The sequence below is a fragment of the Sander lucioperca genome, chromosome 2, assembly GCF_008315115.2.
Source record: "Sander lucioperca isolate FBNREF2018 chromosome 2, SLUC_FBN_1.2, whole genome shotgun sequence".
NCBI classification, from domain to species: Eukaryota; Metazoa; Chordata; class Actinopteri; order Perciformes; family Percidae; genus Sander; species Sander lucioperca.
In genome coordinates, this window is record NC_050174.1 from 1,194,061 (window position 1) to 1,213,818 (window position 19,758).

At 42.1% G+C, this 19,758-nt stretch overlaps 1 protein-coding gene across 2 annotated transcripts in view; it reads left to right on the forward strand.

Moving 5' to 3' along the window:
- tcf7l1b (transcription factor 7 like 1b) overlaps positions 1-19,758 on the forward strand; it is a 74,631-nt gene that overhangs the window by 32,622 nt on the left and 22,251 nt on the right. For both annotated transcript variants that reach the window (XM_031305100.2, XM_031305101.2), the window contains exon 4: positions 7,589-7,672. In XM_031305100.2, coding sequence (XP_031160960.1) covers positions 7,589-7,672 — 84 coding nt within the window. The remainder of the gene's footprint in view (positions 1-7,588; positions 7,673-19,758) is intronic.

Consider the following 19,758-nt stretch of genomic DNA (forward strand, 5'->3'; position numbering starts at 1 on the left):
CAGGGTTGTATAACGCTAAGAGACTCGGCTGTATATGTAACTCAAGTGAAGAGCGGAAAAACTGGACAAATGTAGCCGGGCTGCCACTTCTTAATGGTTAGTCGACTAATTGGTCGGTTTGGTCTTAGTGGACTACGATTGCTTGAGTCGATAAGTCATTTTTTCAAATGCTTTTTCATGCTGAATGATTTGTTTCCATTAAACTTCTGACTTTAGATGTACACAAGTCCCAGAGTATTTCTGTGAAAATGTTTTTTTTTAAACTCTTTTCATGAGAGGAACCAAGGAGAGCGATTAGTCGACTTATCGGAAGATTTTGGTCTCAGTCGACTGAGATTTCTCGAGTCGATTAGTCATTTTTTTGTAGTCCTTTTTTTTTATCCTGAATGACTTATTTACAAGAAACCTTTGAGCACATATCTGGTAAACACAAGATTTCAGAGTTTTTACAGATCTGTTGATTAAATCAACTTAGTCGATATGAGTGTTAAGCTTGATTTATACTTCTGCGTAAAATCTACGCCGTGGCTAATCACCGTCACTCTCTCACTTCTCCCTCGCTCTTTTAGACTATTAACTTATTAGCAGACTGTTTTCACAGTTCTACTATTTGCCTTTACCCCACTTAGTCATTATATCCACATTATTGGTGATTATTTATCACAGTGATTATTTATCACAGATCTCATTGTGTAAATATTTTGTGAAAGCACCAATAGTCTCCTACAGTATCGTTGCAATATCGATATCGAGGTATTTGGTCAACAATATCAAGGTGTTTGATTTTCTCCATATGGCCCAGCCCTATGATTTATCTCCAAGAAACTTCTGAGCACATTTTTGGACAACACAAGATTTAAAGTGTCGCTTTTTGCATGATTCTCTGCGGAGGAACTCAGTTTTACAGATTTGTTGATACGTGTTAAATCAACGCATCGATTAGTCGACAAAATCACGAGTGTGATTTGACTAAAGATTTCTTTAGTAGACGAAGGCAGGTAGTTTGCATAGTTTTTCAGAGACAGGTGCCCGACGTGACAGCAGCTAAAGACAGATAGATGAAACCACTTATAAAGTGACAGACAGAAGAAAAACAGAAACCAAAGTCTGTAATTTCCCCGAACAAGTTACACCAGGGGTCACCAACCTTTTAGAAACCGAGAGCTACTTCATGGGTACCGAGTCATACGAAGGGCTACCAGTTTGATACGCTCTTCTGAAATAACAAATTTGCTCAGTTTGCCTTTAGTTATATATGATTATTAATGATTAATGATACTCATCTATGTGAAGACACTGATTACGTTAATGATTTCTCACAATAATTATCAACAATGACTTAACAAGGTGGGAAACAGATAATGTCAATATTCAATTTTCATTTTTAGAACAGGCCTGAGGGCTACTCATGTGGTCCTTGGGGGCTACCTGTTGCCCGCGGGCACCGTGTTGGTGACCCCTGAGTTACACCCTCACTGAATATCTATCTGTCTTTTTTTCCATCTCTTTGTACCTTCCTTTAAGATAGCTTTAATTAATAACTTCCTCCCGGACTAATCTACTTACTTCACAGTGAACCGGATAATGGGACATGGTCCCCATTCAGAAAAATTTGCAGTGGCCCAGCAGTGCATTGTGGGTCTGAGCGGCTGAGCTGCTTGTCGTTTCCCCATCAATTACACACTAATTAGCACAATGGCCGGCGAGGTTTGCTTAAGAATTGTGGCTGTAATTGCCTCTAATGTTGGCAAACAATGAGCCTTAATGTAAACTCTGCGGCCAGGCGGGGGCTACTTATCACAGTGTCTTTGTCCCCAAAAAGCTTTTAATTGTGTTCCGTGCATAGATCAGGTTGAGGTGTCAATGGCCCCGCATGGGCAGGTGATATCAGCAGAGCAAACCAGGGAGGGACAGTCGCGCGGGGGGGCCTGACGGGGCCCATTGTCTGAATGTTGCTGTTCATATGGGGCAGGGGACGGTAATTAACACCTCAGCCAAACAGCAAGCTGTGCGGCCCATTTGTTTTCTGTTGGGGGGGGGGTGACAGAAAACAATGGGGAGGGGCTCTCCACACAGTAGGTGATTGACATTATCTGCCGGAGCGATCCGTCGAGGCATTCCTGCCGCTCCGCTATTCAACACAAGCCGGGAGAAGCCGTTTGACGAGCGTCTGAGAGCCCGCTCTATAGCCTACATAATCACTCTTTTATTATCTGTTCTTTGTCTTTGACTTTGTCTGCTCTTGACTTCTTGAGTTAATGCAATCCAGCATAAGATGCAATAACATTTAGATAATGTTAAAGATAATAATAGGGCTGCAGCTAACGGTTATTTCTTTTTAAAGTTGATTAATCCGTGGGTTCATGTCTGGATGAATGGATGAGTTGTCTGGTCTCTAAAATGGTGAAAAATGTGGATCAGTGTTTCCCAAAAAGCCCAAGATGACGTCCTCAAATGTCTTGTTTTGTCCACAACTCAAAGATATTCAGTTTACTGTCACAGAGGAGAGAGGAAACAATTAGTTGTCAACTATTACATTAATCGCCAACTATTTTGACAATCGATTAATCGGTTTAAGTAATTTTTTATGAAAAAAAAGTAAAAGATTCTGTGATGTCAGCTTGTTAAATGTGAATATCTTCTAGTTTCTTCTCTCCTCTGTGACAGTAAACTGAATATCTTTGAGTTGGGGACAAAACAAGACATTTGAGGACGTCATCTTGGGCTTTTTGGGAAACACCGATCAAACGAGTAATCGATTAATTGAGAAAATAACCGACCGATTAATCGACAATGAAAATAATCGTTAGCTGCAGCCCTAGTTGTTGCGCATATCTGCTGTTTTCTAAAATCAAGAAATGTTTTATGCACATTATATAGAACTGTAAGTACAATTCTACGTTGATATTATTTCTGAGTTTACTTCGTAAGGGTCGTTATGACTTCTCAATGTAGCCCTGAAGTCGACAGACACCAGCTAGCAAAGTTTGGGATTTTTTTTTCTCTCTCTCCGTCCCTTTGGCAGAGTTTCTGACTTAGTTTGACAGCAAAATGTCCAGACATCTGTCTCTCCTCGGCGCTCTGATGTTGGCCTGCAGTATGGCACCACACACACTTCAGAGATGACAAAGACTTCTTGGCTGTGTTTTCCTTCGCTCTGTGAGAGCGATGTAACAATTAGAACCCAGCTCTGGCAGGCCACAGGCCCCAGAGCATATGTTGCATTCTCTGTGTTCAAAAAACCAAAGGGCTCCAGTGTAGCTTTTTTGGAAAATTTCGGTGGCATCACTGCCACCTTTGTCGCATCTGGGTCCTGTAAAAGTAGCACATTCTACTGATGTCTATTCTGAGTGTTGGAGGCAAGCAGGGAAAGCTGGAAGACAATTAGAGAAAGCTGTGAAAATGGATCAGCTAAACTTCCCTTTGGTTGCTCGTTTCTTTCAGTAGTCCGTCCGAGTCTGTTTACCCAAAGCTTCCAGCTCCCATTGCTATGTGCCCCGACCATATGTCTGTGTTTGTTTCTAAATAAAATAAGGGCATGTGGAAAGCATCTCTTAATGTCCTGCAGTTACACTGAGTATGTTAACATGCACACTAATATTCTGAGGTCATTTAAACTGCATATTCTGTTTGCATATTCAAAATAAGGTCTTTTTTTCCAAATATAGCATTTTCAGATTACGTATATGATATTCTGGTTTTAAGAGGCATTCTTTGGACATACAGCGCATTCGGAATCTGCGTCTCAATCAGGGTTTTTACTGCAGTTTTTGACAGTTTACGGCCTCTTGCCTGTTTACGGCCGACGGTCAGCTCTGTGCGTTGCTACGGTTGTTGGACACAAACCAACCAGCCAACAGTTTGCAGGGCTGCGGTAGAGATGCCTGCCCAAAAGAAAAGAAGGAGAAACACAGCTACTTGTACACGTCATGAAAGACTTGGATATCAACAGGTTTTTGGTTATGCTCACACATCGCTACACTGACTTTTTTAAAGAAAGGGGTTGAAGTAATCAAAGAGGAACGCTGTGTTTGCACGCTCCAACAAGTCCACCACCGGTGCAAAACTATGAAATGATGCCACATATAAATGGGAATATTAGGGGAATAGTCCTTTTTATCAGCCGCGTAAACAGCTTAGACGGAATATTGTCTTTTACGGAATAAGGGCAAAAACCGGAATATTACATGCATCATTATGTCATTGCCTCTCCTGCCGCTGTCAACTGTTCTTAGGAAGTCAGTCACTGTGCCCTGTCAGCAAAAAAATACCCAACAACTTTCAGACACACTTCTAGCAGACGTACTCAAATTGACTCTTGAGCTGCAGTTTCTGGAAAAAGAAGAGAACAAGATCAGACGTAGGCGGTGTTATTAACGTATCTCCTGTTTCAGTCTTTTACAAACATTTAATATCACGTGTCATAACTATTTCAATCATCCACTGTAATGCTGCGTCTGTCCTAACTTTTCTTTTTCTTACACTTCCCTTGGGTTGGGTTTTCTTCCCTGTAACAGTGAGAAAGTTTTTCGCTCGGCAGCAACGGCCCACAATTCCTCGCCTTTTGTTTCCTGAAACAACTCCTAGACCCAAACACCCTCCCTCTCTCCCTCCCTCTCTCTCTCTCTCTCTCTCTCTCTCTCTCTCTCTGTCTCATGTGTTAGTGAGTGGTGTGCTGCTGCCGTAGTCTGGACTAGAGCTAATGTGACAGTGTGCGGCATTCGCATTACCCAGCTGGATGTTCCGGCGAGTGTGTGCGAAACAGTTGCTCCATAGGGCAACGCTGGCAATTAAAAGAAAAGTAGGCGCCTCCGAAACCAAAAAGTGCCCGGGGGCATGTTCCCCGGTCCTGGCAGAAGCTGTCAAAATAAAGGATGGATTTTGGGCGGGGGGGGCAGAGCCGGTGGTGGGCACGGCCCGGGCAAGACCAAACGCTCACAATAGCGCTCGTTTCATTTGTGGAAGGACTCATGATTGACATAGATTAGACAGAGAAGTAAAAAAAAACTCATTGTTTTTGGATTTTTCTCTCTCTCCGGAGAGCAGCATTCATTAGGCGCCGTGCACACAGCAGAGTAAAGTTTCAATGTGGGAGCTAGCAGCCTCTAAAGGCAACTGGCTCCTGACAGTTGTATGGACTCGGGCCCATTAGTTGGGAACCTACGATTCAGCCTTGAGCAGTATAGTGAAAATGAAGAGGGCTGATGTCAACTCCAAGAATTTCCCCCTCTTTTTTTTTTTTTTCGAAAAGGAAAAAGGGTCCCCCCCCCCCACCCCTCCCCACCACCCCCCCGCCCTGCCTCGGTTCTCTGTTGGACCCCAGCTGTCAGGAAACAATACCCTCTGCCTGCTCCGACAAACTCATTCCTGAAAATGTTTTTTTTTCTCCCTCCTCTCCCTTATCCTTCTCCTTTCCCCCACCTCCCACCCCCGCCCCCAACCCCCCTGCTATAATGTCTTTTCCATTTTTAACCCGCACAGCCATCCAAGCTTCCTTCCTCCTCACAAACCCCCGAGTGATGAATGAAGTTTTCTTTTTAAATCCGAACGTGAATGCACGACTCCTCCAGTTTGTCGTCATTTATCTTTAACTGCTTTTTGTCAGTCATTTAAAAAAAAAAAAAAAATGAAAAAACGATGCTCCGTCCATCAGATGTTTGCTATGGGTGGACGTCAAACTGTTTGGGCATAGGAATTCACCAGCGCAAAGCTATGTAAATAAAAAGGACTGTGTACATTGTAGAATAATAACAGAGGATGCACGGTGAGATTGTGTAATCATCAATTAACAGACAGAAGGTATAACCCATAGCACGCTCCTATGCCCAAAAGGCAATCTTCAAATAACAAACTACGATGCCTTTAGGGGTCATTTTCACAGACCTGTATGAGCAAAAAACATAACCTAACCTATCATATAAAACCTCTTTTAATTAATTTCAAATTGTACCAGAGAGAAAAATCCACATGCATGACAAGCTGCCGTGTCCGGTATGTAAACTGATTCACAAACCAGATGGTTGAGCCGTGCTTTCCAAGCTCGGGCTCCATGCTATCGCCATTGCTGGAGGACAAAAAAAAAAGAAAGAAAAGAAAAAAGAAGCATGTTGCATGAGGCAGTAAATCAGAAAAAGACACAGCGGTGGCACGGCGGCGAAAGGATGGGCAGCGGCAAAACGGTTGTTGGAAATCTCTGTGACGTGTGAGAGGAAAAAAAAAGAGGGAAAGCAAACACTTACACAAGCCCTGTATGATAACTTTGATACATGTGTGAAAAACCATTGACACAGAAAAGGAGGAGGGACCGTGTCCCAGGGTTCAAAAGGCCAAAGCAATGGAGGCCAGAGTTAACTCCGAGTCCGCAGCCCCAACCTCTGTAAACGCGGCTTCCTTCCGGCTGTCTCTTCCCACCTCCGGCTCAGCGATGGGGCGCCCACAGCTGGCCTCTTGGTTTTTTTTTTTTTGGTTTTTTTTTTCCTTGACAAACGGCAATTTCACAGTCCTCCAGCAGTCCGTTGTGTTCACATGGCCCTCCACCCTCTCCCACCCTGCCAGGACCTGGCTCTGTCTGACTCCAGCAGCTACAGGTGTCTGCCGCAGATCTCTGCGGGCCTCACACCCAGTCATAACACTTTTGCACGCTTCAGTCCCTACGGTGTATATAATAATAACAAACTTTATTTCTGTAGCACTTTTCTTAACAAGGTTACACAGTGCTTTCCAGAAACACAGCAAATAAAACAAGAACAACACCGCCAACAACAACAATGAAGTAAAATACAAAAAACAGAGGTGTCCTAAAGCACCATCTACTGTATGTATATATGTGTATACATGTATGCATACATGTATACACACACATACATATATGCCTGTAAATGTACACAGACATACATTAAATGGGCCAGGCAGGGCAGGATTAAAACCCAACAGCGTATTAAATATTCTTAAACACTTTCCTATAAAAGTAAGTTTGGTAACACTTTACTTGAAGGTATCTACATAAGAGTGACATGACCGTGTCATGAACACATGACACGGTCATGTCACAGTCATGACACATGAACCGTAACTCTAACCCTAACCCCACGATGATGTGGCAGTTTAGTAACAGTAACAGTAAATACCTTTTCCCTGCAACATAGAGCCTTAGATTATGCATTTTGGTTTCTATGCTGTCTGTTTTTGAATGCATTTTGTCAAATCTTGTATGTTTTGATGTTTTTAGTTACTGTGTATTTAGGGCCGCAACTAACGGTCATTTGCGTGGTTGATTAATCTGTCGATTATTATTCTCAATTAATGGATTAGTCGTAGCCCGAGGCGACGTCCTCAAATGTCTTGTTTTGTCCACAACTCGGGAGACATTCAGGTCGCTGTCCCAGAGGAGAGAAGACGCTAGAACATGTTCACATTCAACAAGCTGACATCAGAGCTTTCTGTCATAGAAAATGACTCACACCGATGCATCGGTTGTCAAAATAGTTGGTGTTAAATTCATTAGTTGACAAGTCTTTGCAGCTCTTCTGTGTATGTTTACGTGTTGTTTCATTCGGCTCCTTTTCTGTCTCCCCCCCCCCCTCCGCAGTACCTGCAGATGAAATGGCCTCTTTTGGACGTCCCTGGATCGGCAGGACTCAAAGACTCCCGTTCTCCAACGCCGGGGCATTTAGTAAGTGGACACTCGTAAACACAACTCAAATGGATTGAATTAATGACAAGATGAAGCTAAAAAAAAAAAAAAAAAAAAAAAACACAGAAAGATTGTGAAGTCAAACTAAAGAAAGCAACATGGCCGGTTGGAGGGAGGGAACCCATTTACAATTTCCACATCAACATTTCACACACAACTAACACGATAAGCACTGTCCCTCGCCTTATTTCTTGGCACTAATTAGATTTTTCCTCCGGGACATTAACCTAATTATCAAACTAATCATGTCAACTTATTTGGGGGGGGGAATCAATTCACAGCGAACCATATATACGTACAGTAAATGCTTTAATTACACAATCACCGTAATGTGGTTATTTTCACAATAATGAAGTTATAGTGCGCATGTAAATCTGCTGGTTCCCATCCATCCACGGTTAGCTTCCCCTTAGCGCCCGCAGGTCTGTCTGTCTTTACCACAATCACTCCTTGTCTCCACCATAAATCTCTCAACTTTCCAACCTCTTTGCCATTCTTGAACCTTCCCACACAGGTGTGAACTAGTCACCCCCGGTGTCTCACTCGGGTTAGACAATGCGGGGCCTCGGCAGACCTGTTTGCTCTGTGGCTTCGCTGAGCGATGGGTGTGTTTGGGATTGAAAACATTTTTAGATAGCACGAGCATCTGTCTGGCATCTCACCTGCCTGATTGTATCAGGGCGTTTCCTAAGTTCTGGTAAGTCCTCACATATCCTGGCTAGACGTGCTTGCTGAGGCTGCATCTCTGGAACACGCCGACTTATTTGGACTTTAGTTTATTCACCGTATCCCCCAGAGTTAGATAAGTCCATACATACCCTTCTCATCTCCGTGCGTGTTGTAACTCTGTCTGACGCCCCCACTGCTAGCCTAGCTTAGCACAGATCCTGGAGGTAACCGGCTCCAGCTAGCCTACTGCTCCCAATAAGTGACAAAATAACGCCAACATGTTCCTATTTACATGTTGTGATTTGTATAGTCACAGCGTGTATAAATAAAAAGGTCACATGAGACACAGCCATCTTCTAACCGTATACATACTGGGAACTATATACTCAGAAGGCGAAGCACTGCTACTTCTGCTACTTGGGCGGAGTGATATTACTCCAACTCTGAGCGAACTCCAGGAGAACTCTGCTCCTCACCACGGGGCTTCTCAGGTGCCGCGAGCAAAATATATGCATTTCTCTATTTATTTCAGTCCCTGAGGCCTTCTTCAAAATCAAGAATCCGCCCAGCAGTGTTATTTTTCTACATTATAAGTAGCTCTGTTGCAGAAAAGACTGCGGAGACAGAGCAACAACTAGTTGGAACTGTTACTGAAAGTAATGCGTGACTACAATGAAATAAAGGCGGAGGAAAACAGATTGAGAGTCAGAAAAATATCCATCGATAGTCAGTCCAGGACGTTGCAGCGTGTTTTTTTTCTTCTTCCGTGGAATGGTCACGTGATAGGGCCGTCAAGAACGAACGCCGGCGTTCTCCGTCGTCGTCGTTTCCAAAGGTCTCTGTTTGTGTCCGTCCAGACTACAAAGCAACCCCGGAGTTTTCACACCAAATCGAGGGCAGCAGTGTTTCCAAATGTCTCCGTTTTAGGGGCTCGGAAACACAGCAGTAGTGTGGACGCGAGGCGTGAACGTTGCAAAAGATGTTCATTTTTAAGACCACAACATAGCAGTGTAGAGGTAGACTGAGTTTGTGGCTGATTCCCTGGATCCCGTGATCTCAGTGATGCACATGACAAAGTCCTCATTGAGCACATTGTCAAGTGGGAAATTGTTGTGTTTGCTGAATCCAGGGCTGACTTTAGTCTCAATAGAAACCAATTCAATCCATTTTTAATAGAATAAACGCTGACCTGTCTGTGACCCTGTTGGCACACAGCAGCTGCTGTGTGACGTTTGGTTGCAGCAAACTCGCTCAAATCAAGTTAGTTCAGTTAGACAATGTGTAACATTATGAACTCTGTGAATCCACAATGCAGGGAGACGGAATTAAGAGAAAAAGTCAAAACAATGAGTGGGATAATAGCAGTTGGATTTAAAGGAAATGAAAGCACATTGACTGAGTTTGAGTTCCCTATTTTTCGGATTGTTTCTGTTGTGTCCTTCGGCGGTTGCTGTTACTCTTCATGTGGCTCTGTGTTGGCGCTTCTCTTTTTTTTTGTTTGGCCTTCGTCTCTCTGAGCGTCATTAAAGCTATACAAAAAAACTCAATGCAGAAAGAAACATTGTAGAAGACTGAGAATGTGAGGGATCCAACTGTTCGCTGGAAAAAATGTTACTCACATTGTCAGAATAATAAGTAGCCTTCACTTTTGTGTGCTTACTTCAAGTTTGTTCTTTTGCTGTTACTCAATTGAATGCTTTTTATATCTGCACATATGAACTTATAAATGCCTATACAGGCTGTATATGTTAGCGTGGATAGAAGCTTCTTTGTATTTTGGTTTTATTAAATTAAAGATGATACTTTAATGCTTTTTAATATAATTTTAAGGCTGCAACTTAGATTATTGCATATATATATATTTATTTCATGATTTCATAATGCGTAAGTGCTTGAAAACCAAACAAATATGCTCATCTCACATCAGCTAAATACTGTTGTTTATTGTAATTAAACCTAAATTTAATGGCCGGTGTTACACGTCAGTTGTTTAGTCTCTAAAATGTCAGAAAACGGTGAAAAATGTGGATCAGAGTTTCCCAAAAAGTCCAAGATGACGTCCTCAAATGTCTTGTTTTGTCCACAACTCAAAGATATTCAGTTTACTGTCACAGAGGAGAGAAGAAACTAGAACAATATTCACATTTAACAAGCTGGAAACAGAACTTTTACATTTTTTTTTCATAAAAAATGACTCAAACGGATTCATTGATTATCAAAACATTTGGCGATTAATTTACCTAACAACTGATCGATTCATCTTTGCAGCTCTAGATCATTTAGCTATTTTTATTCCAGTTGAATAACACGACTCTAAAGAAGGGGCCAAACATCTCCAATCAAACACTTATCCCTCCTGATGTCCTCGGGTCAAATCTGACCCATTTTCAAGTTTCTATATCAGAAATGTGGGTTTCTTTTAACCAAATTTGAAAACAAAATGACGTGGATGGTTCCATAACAACGCTCAACACAAGTTAAATAAATGATCAGTTCAGTACTTTCTTTGAATTTGGGTGTTTTATTCAACTTATCTAAACTCATGTAAAGAAAAATTGATAAAAGAACGTTGAAAAACGTAGGAAGAAAATGTCAAAAAAGCAGAAAAGAGTGACAAAAACATCGGAAAAAGTGACAAAAATGTCGAAAAAAGTGATTAAATGTCGGGAAAAGTGACAAAGACATGGGAAAAGCTTAAAAAAAAACGTTTAAAAAAGCGCAGAAAAATATTGGCAGAAACTTTGAAAAAAAGTAACAAAAGTGTTGAAAAAGACGACCAAAACGTTGGATTTTTTTTTTACATTTTGACCCAGAAAAACAAAAAGTTGCACGGTCGACGGGGAAGACAACACAAGGGTTAAATTGGCAGGAAACGACTACGAGGTAGCTTTCATTTTCAAAGCAGTATCAAAGGTAGGGAAGTTCACTAAAAGTTAACAGCTTTCAGCATGTGAACTAAAAGAGGAAGTCGCCGACCTCTGACCACAGTAGAGGTGTAAATCACAAGTTGTATCACAGTAGAATATCTTATTGATTCTCTAGACACAATATTTAATGATATCTGTTACGACACAGTATCGATTTGATCCATTTCAGGGGCGTGCGATCAATACGAGCTGATATCATTAACGCCTATTCAACACAATCAGTTCCATTTATAGCAACTCAAAAAAAACCCAACTAAAATAGGATTTGTCCGTTTTATAACTCAGCTCTTCCCAGCATTTAAAGTAACCCTTGTGTTGTCTTCCCGTCTCCCGTGCACGTTTTTCTGGGTCAAAATTTCAAATGAAAACGTTTATTTTTCTGTCCCTTTTTCCAAGTCTTTTGTAACTTATTCTGATGTTTGTGGATTTTTTTTCTGCGCTTGTTTTTTGACGGTTTTTTTAATGTAGTTTTTTTTCCACTTTTTGAACTTTTTTTCCCGAAATTTTTGTCATTTTTTTCCAACGTTCTTTTATGTATTGTTTTTTCTTCAAATGCTATAAAATTAAATAAAACACCCAAATTCAATAATAGCAGCGAACGGATCATTTATTTTACTTGTGAAGAGCGTTTCATGGAACCATCCACTTTATTTATTTTGAACAATTTGGTTAAAGTAGAACCCGAATTTCTGATGTAGAAACTTTTTGAAGACAACAGGAGGGTTAAAAACAAACTATTCTTTTTAGTAACAAGAATAAATATGACGCGGGGAATCTAAAATAAGGGGGCATATACGTAGACGTATCGTCTATATGTATCGCTATTTTTACTTTGCATCGTATCATCATATCGGATCGTGGTGGATCTTTGAATCGATACATCGATCCACAACAATGCGTCGTATTTGGATATTGCACTAGTTCATATTGCGATTTCGATAAAATTGTGATTAATTGTGCAGCCTTACTTGTATATCACAATATCTCCATATATGATTTCATCAGGATATGATTCCAGTGACATGACAGACGGTAAATGATCATGTTGAATTATTGCCCAGGCCTATTTCAAAGCAGAATCAAAGGTAGGGAAGTTCACTAAAAGTGTAACAGCTTTCAGTATGTGAACTAAAAGAGGAAGTCGCCAAGCCTCATCTGACGACCTGTGACTAGAGGGTCATTTGATCAGTTGTGGGGCGCTCTAATATGGGGGCGTGGTGTACCCAGGGCACGGAGGCTAGAAAGTGAACCCCCCTCCCCCGCGCTGGTCCTCCGCTCTGGGCCAGGAGCCCACATGCCCCTCTGGTGTGCTGCTGCTGTCAGCGAGCCAGGCTGATTATGTGCTCATTACGCCAGCCGTGGAGAGAGAGAGAGAGAGAGAGGGGGGAGGCAGGCTGGCTCCCCCAGGCCTGCAGGCTCCCCAGGCCCCCAACGCTGCACTAATGAGAGCAGGGGGAGCGGATGGGCACACACTGGGGGGCCGGGGATTACTGCCCAGAGAGAGAGAGAGACACCAGCAGGGACTCCTGAAGCAGACCTGGACTTCTGCTACCAACGGTTACGTTCACTGTCTGTTAATCTGTCCATTATTTTCTGGATTCATCGATTAGTTTGGTCTATAAAATGTTGTCCTGTTGTCTTGTTTTGTCCACAACTCAAAGATATTGAGTTTACTGTCACAGAGGAGAGAAGAAACTAGAAGATATTCACATTTAACAAGCTGACATCAGAGAAGTTTTAGTCTTTTTTTCAGAAAAAGCGACTCAAACCGATTAATTGATTATTAAAATAGTTGCCGATTAATTAAGGAGTTTTAGCTCCAGTAATCTGCGTCCTTAACACTTAAAACACATATCACATGACCATTTTAGTATACCGGCCATGCGTGTGCCGGTGTGAACAGGAAGCAGCACCAATACTCTGCTAGAGCTGCAAAGATTAATCGGTTAGTTGTCAACTATTAAATCAATCGCCAACTATTTTGATAATCGATTAATAGTTTGAGTAATTTTTTTATGGAAAAAAGTGAAAACTTCTCTGCTGTCAGCTTGTTAAATGTGACTATTTTCTAGTTTCTTCTCTCCTCTGTGACAGTAAACTGAATATCTTTGATTTGTGGACAAAACAAGACATTTGAGGACGTCATCTTGGGCTTTTTGGGAAACACTGATCCACATTTTTCACCGTTTTCTGGCAGTTTAGAGACCAAACAACTAATCCATTTATCCAGAAAATAATCGACAGATGAATTGACTATGAAAACAGTGGTTAGTTGCAGCCCTAGGTGATCCATGTCTATTATTTCTATTATTTCTGCGTTGGTGATATGGTGATTTGAAATTGCGTTGACATTTCTGCTAATTCTTGTTTTCCGTGTGGAACAAGAATTAGAGGATGTTTAATAGAAATCAGAGCGTTCGGTAGATACCAAAGTCCAGGGAAAGAGCATCCTGTTGGCTGTGCAGATTGGGTCCATACGGCCTGTATGCTAATGGGAGCCGGCTCCGGCCTGAGAGCCTCAATTATTCAACAGACAGGTTTGTTTAGCATTCAGGCCGTATTGCTTTTGGTAGGAATGGTGGTGGTGGTGGGAGGACTGGGAAGAAGGGAATGAGCTTTTCTGTGAACGTGCCGCACCCCAGCATCAATATACACACACACACACACACACACGCACACGCACACACACACACACACACACACATGAAGTACAGCACCCCAAAACCGCCAAAAAGACCCCTGTGTTCAGAGGGGCTGCCTCTTCATGAATAAAACATCAAAGGCGCTGCAGGGCCAGGTGATGCAGTATGGGTAACATGTCAGCCATCAGGAGTGACAGAGGAGAGGAGAGGAGAGGAGAGGAGAGGAGGAGAGGAAACGAGAGGAGAGGTTTTCAAAGTCTCTTTATTGGACCATTTCCAAAGAGAAATACAGTCAATGCACATTCAATCCTAAAGGAAAGAAAGGGAAGGAAAGAAGAGAGGGGAGGAAACGAGAGGAGAGGAGAGAAGATGATAGAGAGGACAAAAGAGCAGAGGAAAAGAAAGGAAAGAAAAGGAGAGAAGAGGACATGAGAGGAAAGGAAAGGAGACAAGAGGACACGAAGAGAAAGGAAAGGAGAGGGGAGGGGAGGGGAAAGTGGAGGAGAGAGGAAACAGGAGAGGAGAAGAAAGGAAACAAGACGCTGTCTGAATCCTGTGCGTCTCGTTCTCATCATTTAAAGTGTGATTTCTGGTTCTACGGAGGGAAGGGCCTGAAGTTTATACTTGTGCGTTGGTGTGTGCGTCGATCTCTTTAAGAGAATAGCAGGGCCGGCGCGTGTGTGTGTGTGTGTAGGAGGAGTGTGTGGTAGAGTGAGTGAGAGAGTGACGTGATTAGTTGAGAGAAACAAAGTGTCTCCTCTGTTCTTTCTGACCACGGTGGGAAATCTGGAGCAGGAGAAGTTAATTATCTCCTTGAGTTCATGTTGTTTATGGAGAAGGAGAACCAGGAAATGAGTCGGGGGAAATACAACGTTACCAAGCCACGGTCGAGCGACGTGTAGTTAGGCTACGGCATTGGGTCGGTATCTCCGTGTACCTACGTACATACCCACGGCGTAGATTTAACACAGAAGCATAAATCCGCCTAAACACTCAGCTGATAATGATGTCGAGGCTGCGGACTTCCCTCTCTGAGCTCCCTCAGTCGCGCTACTTGCGGAGCTGTGACTCTCTAATGAGGTGGAACTGACCAGGGGTGTGTGTCCCTCCGTTACTTATCAGATCACCGCGCACTCAGTGCTCAAATATGGGCTGATCTCCACTCGACAGGCGCACAAGAAACGCTTCTTTGTTTCAATATTGTATCAGCGTCCGGAGTAATCAAGGCATCAGGGGACTGCCAGCGTGTCATAAGTCACTTAGTCATAGATTTTGTTTAAGTGAATTGAAGTGGTTAAGGTCTAGAGCAGCGTTCCAGAGATGCCGTTTGTCTCGCTGCATGTGTCCGGTGCAATTTTTATCTCACAGGAGACTATAGGACACTTGAAGTTGTAGGTCTGGGACCAGATGCTTTTGTCCCTATTCGATTCTTTAATGATAAATGGGCGCTGATTGGATTTGCGTTGAGTTTTGGGATTTTCTTTTCCTTCTTTAACCCTCTGAGGGCGAAGGACGCGTCAGAGCGTCCAGCGATGTTTGGACAACAAACATTATTCAAAAAGCCATGTTACAACATTTCATTTACTATTTTATTCATATATTACACTACTTTTGTGAACCTAAGACTTTGGTAAACTCATTTCAAGCAACAAAACAATTTGGGTCTCACTATACAGCAAGCAGGAGCAAATCCACATTGAAATCAAATCCAGAAAGTGGGGATGGATCGGTCACACACTTAGGAAGGATCCAAGAAACATAGCAAGACAAGCTCTGGACTATAATCCCCAAGACAAGAGGAAGCTAGGGAGACCTAAATCCAACTGGAGGCGGTCCACGCTTGATGAACTGACCAAGACGGGGCCCTCCTGGCAAGAAGAAAAGACCAGAGGAGAGTGATGTGGAGATCCATGGTGGACGCCCTATGCTCTAGGGGGGCCAAGAGGATTAAATGGAGAAATAAAATACAGCAAGCTGCGTTTGTTCTGAACAAGTTGATATGCAACACACGGGGATCAGGTTATATGGAAATACCCTTTTAAAAGGAGAATTTAAGAAGATGTGTAAAAATCGAGAACATGCCCTTAGACCTCAGAGGGTTAACAACAACTAAAGTTGAATAAAACACTTCTAGAGACGATATATCATGAGACATTTCTAAAAACAGTTTTCTAAGAAGAATGCACATCACGTCAGTCAGTCAATAAGTCTGACATTTATTTCATTTGTAAAGAAGAACATAACATGGATTTTCAGCATTTTCTACTTTCGCTCTGTTTTGCTGGAAATGGATGTGATGCGGTCGCCGTCGACAGTACCACATAAAGTCAAATATTTAGGTAAATCATTGGTAAAAACCTAATTCAAAAGTATTGATTCTGAGAAAAAGAATCTATGTTAAAGCTACATTGTGTAAGAATTTCTCCCATCTAGCGGTGAAATTGTATATGACAACCAACTGAATATTACTTTGTAGCCCTTCCTCCTACAGTGGCTGAACCCAAAATGATCTCTTAGTATCTCCATCGTTTACACGCAGCTGTTCTAGCCACTCCAGTATTAACTTTGGTCTTGTTGCTTTGCCTGTCACGTTGTCGTTTTAATTCTCTTTTTCGCTTCCCTGGCGAGTAATCTCCCCCTGGCATTCGTTATGGTGCCAATAGGTGAAGGGCAAAATGCAGAGGTATGTCTTATGTTGTTTAAAGAGTGAGGCCCTACATGGCTGCCGTCATTCGAGCGAGTCACTCATATGTATTCTGAATGATTCTGAATGTCAGATTCTACGCTTACGAGAATACTTTGATTAGTTGGTGGAAGTAATTACACATGAATGAGCACATATTTGTGAAAGAACAAAGGGGTTTTTGCTAAGAATCAACTCAAATAATTACACAATGTAGGTTTAAAAATCATGGCAAAAAAAATAATCACAATACATATGTGAATCGATTTGTTTCCCACCCCTATTAGGTTGAGATATTAACTGAAAATCTTTCCCGAAGAGATAAATATGCTTGCTTTTTGACCCATTTTCTTTCAACGGAGCTTTGAGTGGGCGTCCGGTGAGATTCTCTCGTTTTGCATTCGGCAGTGAACAACCGGGATCCATCATGAAATCAAAGGCTTTGGGAGGACTGAACTGAATACTGATCTGAGGTCTGCAGCCCTGCTGGGCCACTGCAGAGGCTAGATCCTCTTCATAAAATAGGAAACAAGGAACCAGCACTTTGAGTCTGAAGTAAAGAGATTTAGGAGCGCAGAATGAGTTCGTGAAATTACACAAGATGTCGTTTATCAGAGGCAAATTTACCAGACAACCTGTCAGTTTACAAAGACGTATTTCCACACTAGATCCCTCTGAAGTTCATCCATATCCCGTGCTGATTTTGTCAAAAAACTCTCTCAGTATATTGAATGATCACTGGGGATATTGTAGAGCTGCAAAGATTTGATCCATCAATCGATTCATTGTCAATTATTTAATTAATCGCTTAAACTATTTTGACAATCGATTCATCAGTTTGGGTAAAAACATGTCTCTGATGTCAGCTTGTTAAATGTGAATATGTTCTAGTTTCTTCTCTCCTCTGTGACAGAAAACTCAGTATCTTTGAGTATATTTGAGGACCTCATCTAGGGGCTTTGGGAAACACTGATCCATATTTTTCACAATTTTCTGACATTTGATAGAACTAGGGCTGCACAATTAATCGCAATTTTATCGAAATCGCAATATGAACTAGTGCAATATCCAAATCGCAGAGGAGCGCAATAATTGTTAAAAGCAAAATATGTGTCAAACCATTCTAAAATAAAGTATAGTGGTGCTGCAGAGACGTCCCGGCCTACAAATTCTATCCTACAGACTAATGAAAACATCTTTGTTTGGTACAGATTTAAAAAAAATATATATTTTTCAATGAAAATGAGAATAATGATACAAAAACGATCATTCCCTCCAATATCGTGAATCATATCGCAATATCAGTCAAAATAATCGCAATTAGATATTTTCCTAATATCGTGCAGCCCTACCAACAACTGATCTATTAATCTAGAAAATAATCAATAATGAAAACAGTCCTTGGTCGCAGCCCTAGGATATGACGCTGCTCTGCACTGCATTGTTTTAAACTACAATATTACTCCCATCGACCCCCTTTTTTTTAAAGGCGATGACCAGATGCAAAGCACACATTGTCTGTGATGGATGGATGGCAGAGTTTGGGATTTTTTTTATTTTTTTTAAAGACATACGACACGGTCAGTTCCCTCTCACGTCCGCTTCCTGTTGGCGTTGACAAACACAAGGCTTGGATTTCTCAGCATGCCAGGCATTCTTTTCAGCCCCGTCTTTCCTGGAGTTTTTGAAAGGCCTCCGAAGCCTCCCACCCAGAATCACCGAGCATAAAGACACACAAAGCTGCGGGGTTATTCAGTTTGTTCTAAGCTCTCTTCCCCATCGGCTGTTTGCCTAGTAATTCAATTCAGATGTGCAGGATCCAAAAACATGTTTGCTTGAATGAAATCCACCCCTCCACCCACACTGACCAAGGACTGTGCTTTTCTTAGCGCCGTTCCAAGTTGGACAGCAAGGCGAGGTACTGCCACCTCGGCCCTTTTTAAGCTTCAAACCCTCTTAAGAGACAGACATCTTTTTCTCTGCGCTGGCTCAGCCCCCCCCCTCCCCCCCTCTCTTTAAACCTTCCTCTTACTACGTCCCAATTCATCAAACCAATGTTTACACCTTATCTATTTATTCCTGAGGCTGCTAACTTCTCAGGAATGTGCAATACCTTTATCTTTATCTCTTATCTGTAATGTGCATTATCTACTGCTGGGACCTTTTCACTTCTTGCTCTACTTAAATGCCCTTTTCCCCCCATTTTTAGTGTTTTTTTATTGTGTTTTTGTAATACTCAGGGAGTACCAACATCATTTCGTTGTAATGAATCAAAATCTGAATACTTTATCGATCCCCCTCAGGGAAATTGTTTAGTTGCAGTTGCTAACAGTCAACTTTAAGGTAAAATAAGAGCGAGTCAATACGTGTATAAACAGCTGTTTCCTCTATGTTGATTTTGTAGTGGCGGCCCACCATGGCAAAAATTCTGCCGCCACGGTATCAGAAATAGGGCAGACGCACAATGTAGTCGCGGTTGCCTTTTAAATGATCCTGCCGACATAATGCATAATGTTGGCTGCTGCTCAGATTGCAATTTAACAACAAGTAGAACTATTCAGAGGTTATTGGGCCCGTCCAGTTTAACTCCACATACTGTTGTGTGGATGTAGTTTGTTGCCAAAACGTTCGCTTTCTTCGACTATTAAACGAACAGCTCCACCAAAACCATCACCGCGGTGGGTCCGTTCTAATTGGACAACGTTCAACTTGTCAGTTCTGTCAGCTCATCATGGGGGGGAGGTTGAGCTCTCCACTTTTGAGCAAAATTGAAATTTTGAGCGTATCATACACTTCGTTTTCTGCATTCTGGTACGTGTTTCTGCAAAAGTTTGTGCTTTTTCTACATCAAGTTATGGTGCAAATGTCTTTATTTATGTAAAGGTAGTTATTATTAGGTATTTGGGGAGTGGGGAGGGGAGATGGGGGTTGCACTGGCCAGTTTTGCCCGCCTATGTCTCTAACACCAGTTCTGGGTGTTTAATACTCACTAGCGGAGAAGTATGCACCACTGCAGGCCTGTTTGCAACAAGCACGTCTATGTAAAGAGCACGGATTCCGTCTGTCGATGTAGATACCATCTGGTTCCAGGTTGCCCTTTATCCGTCCTATCGCGTAGATGTTGTTTATATTTAAAACACGGCT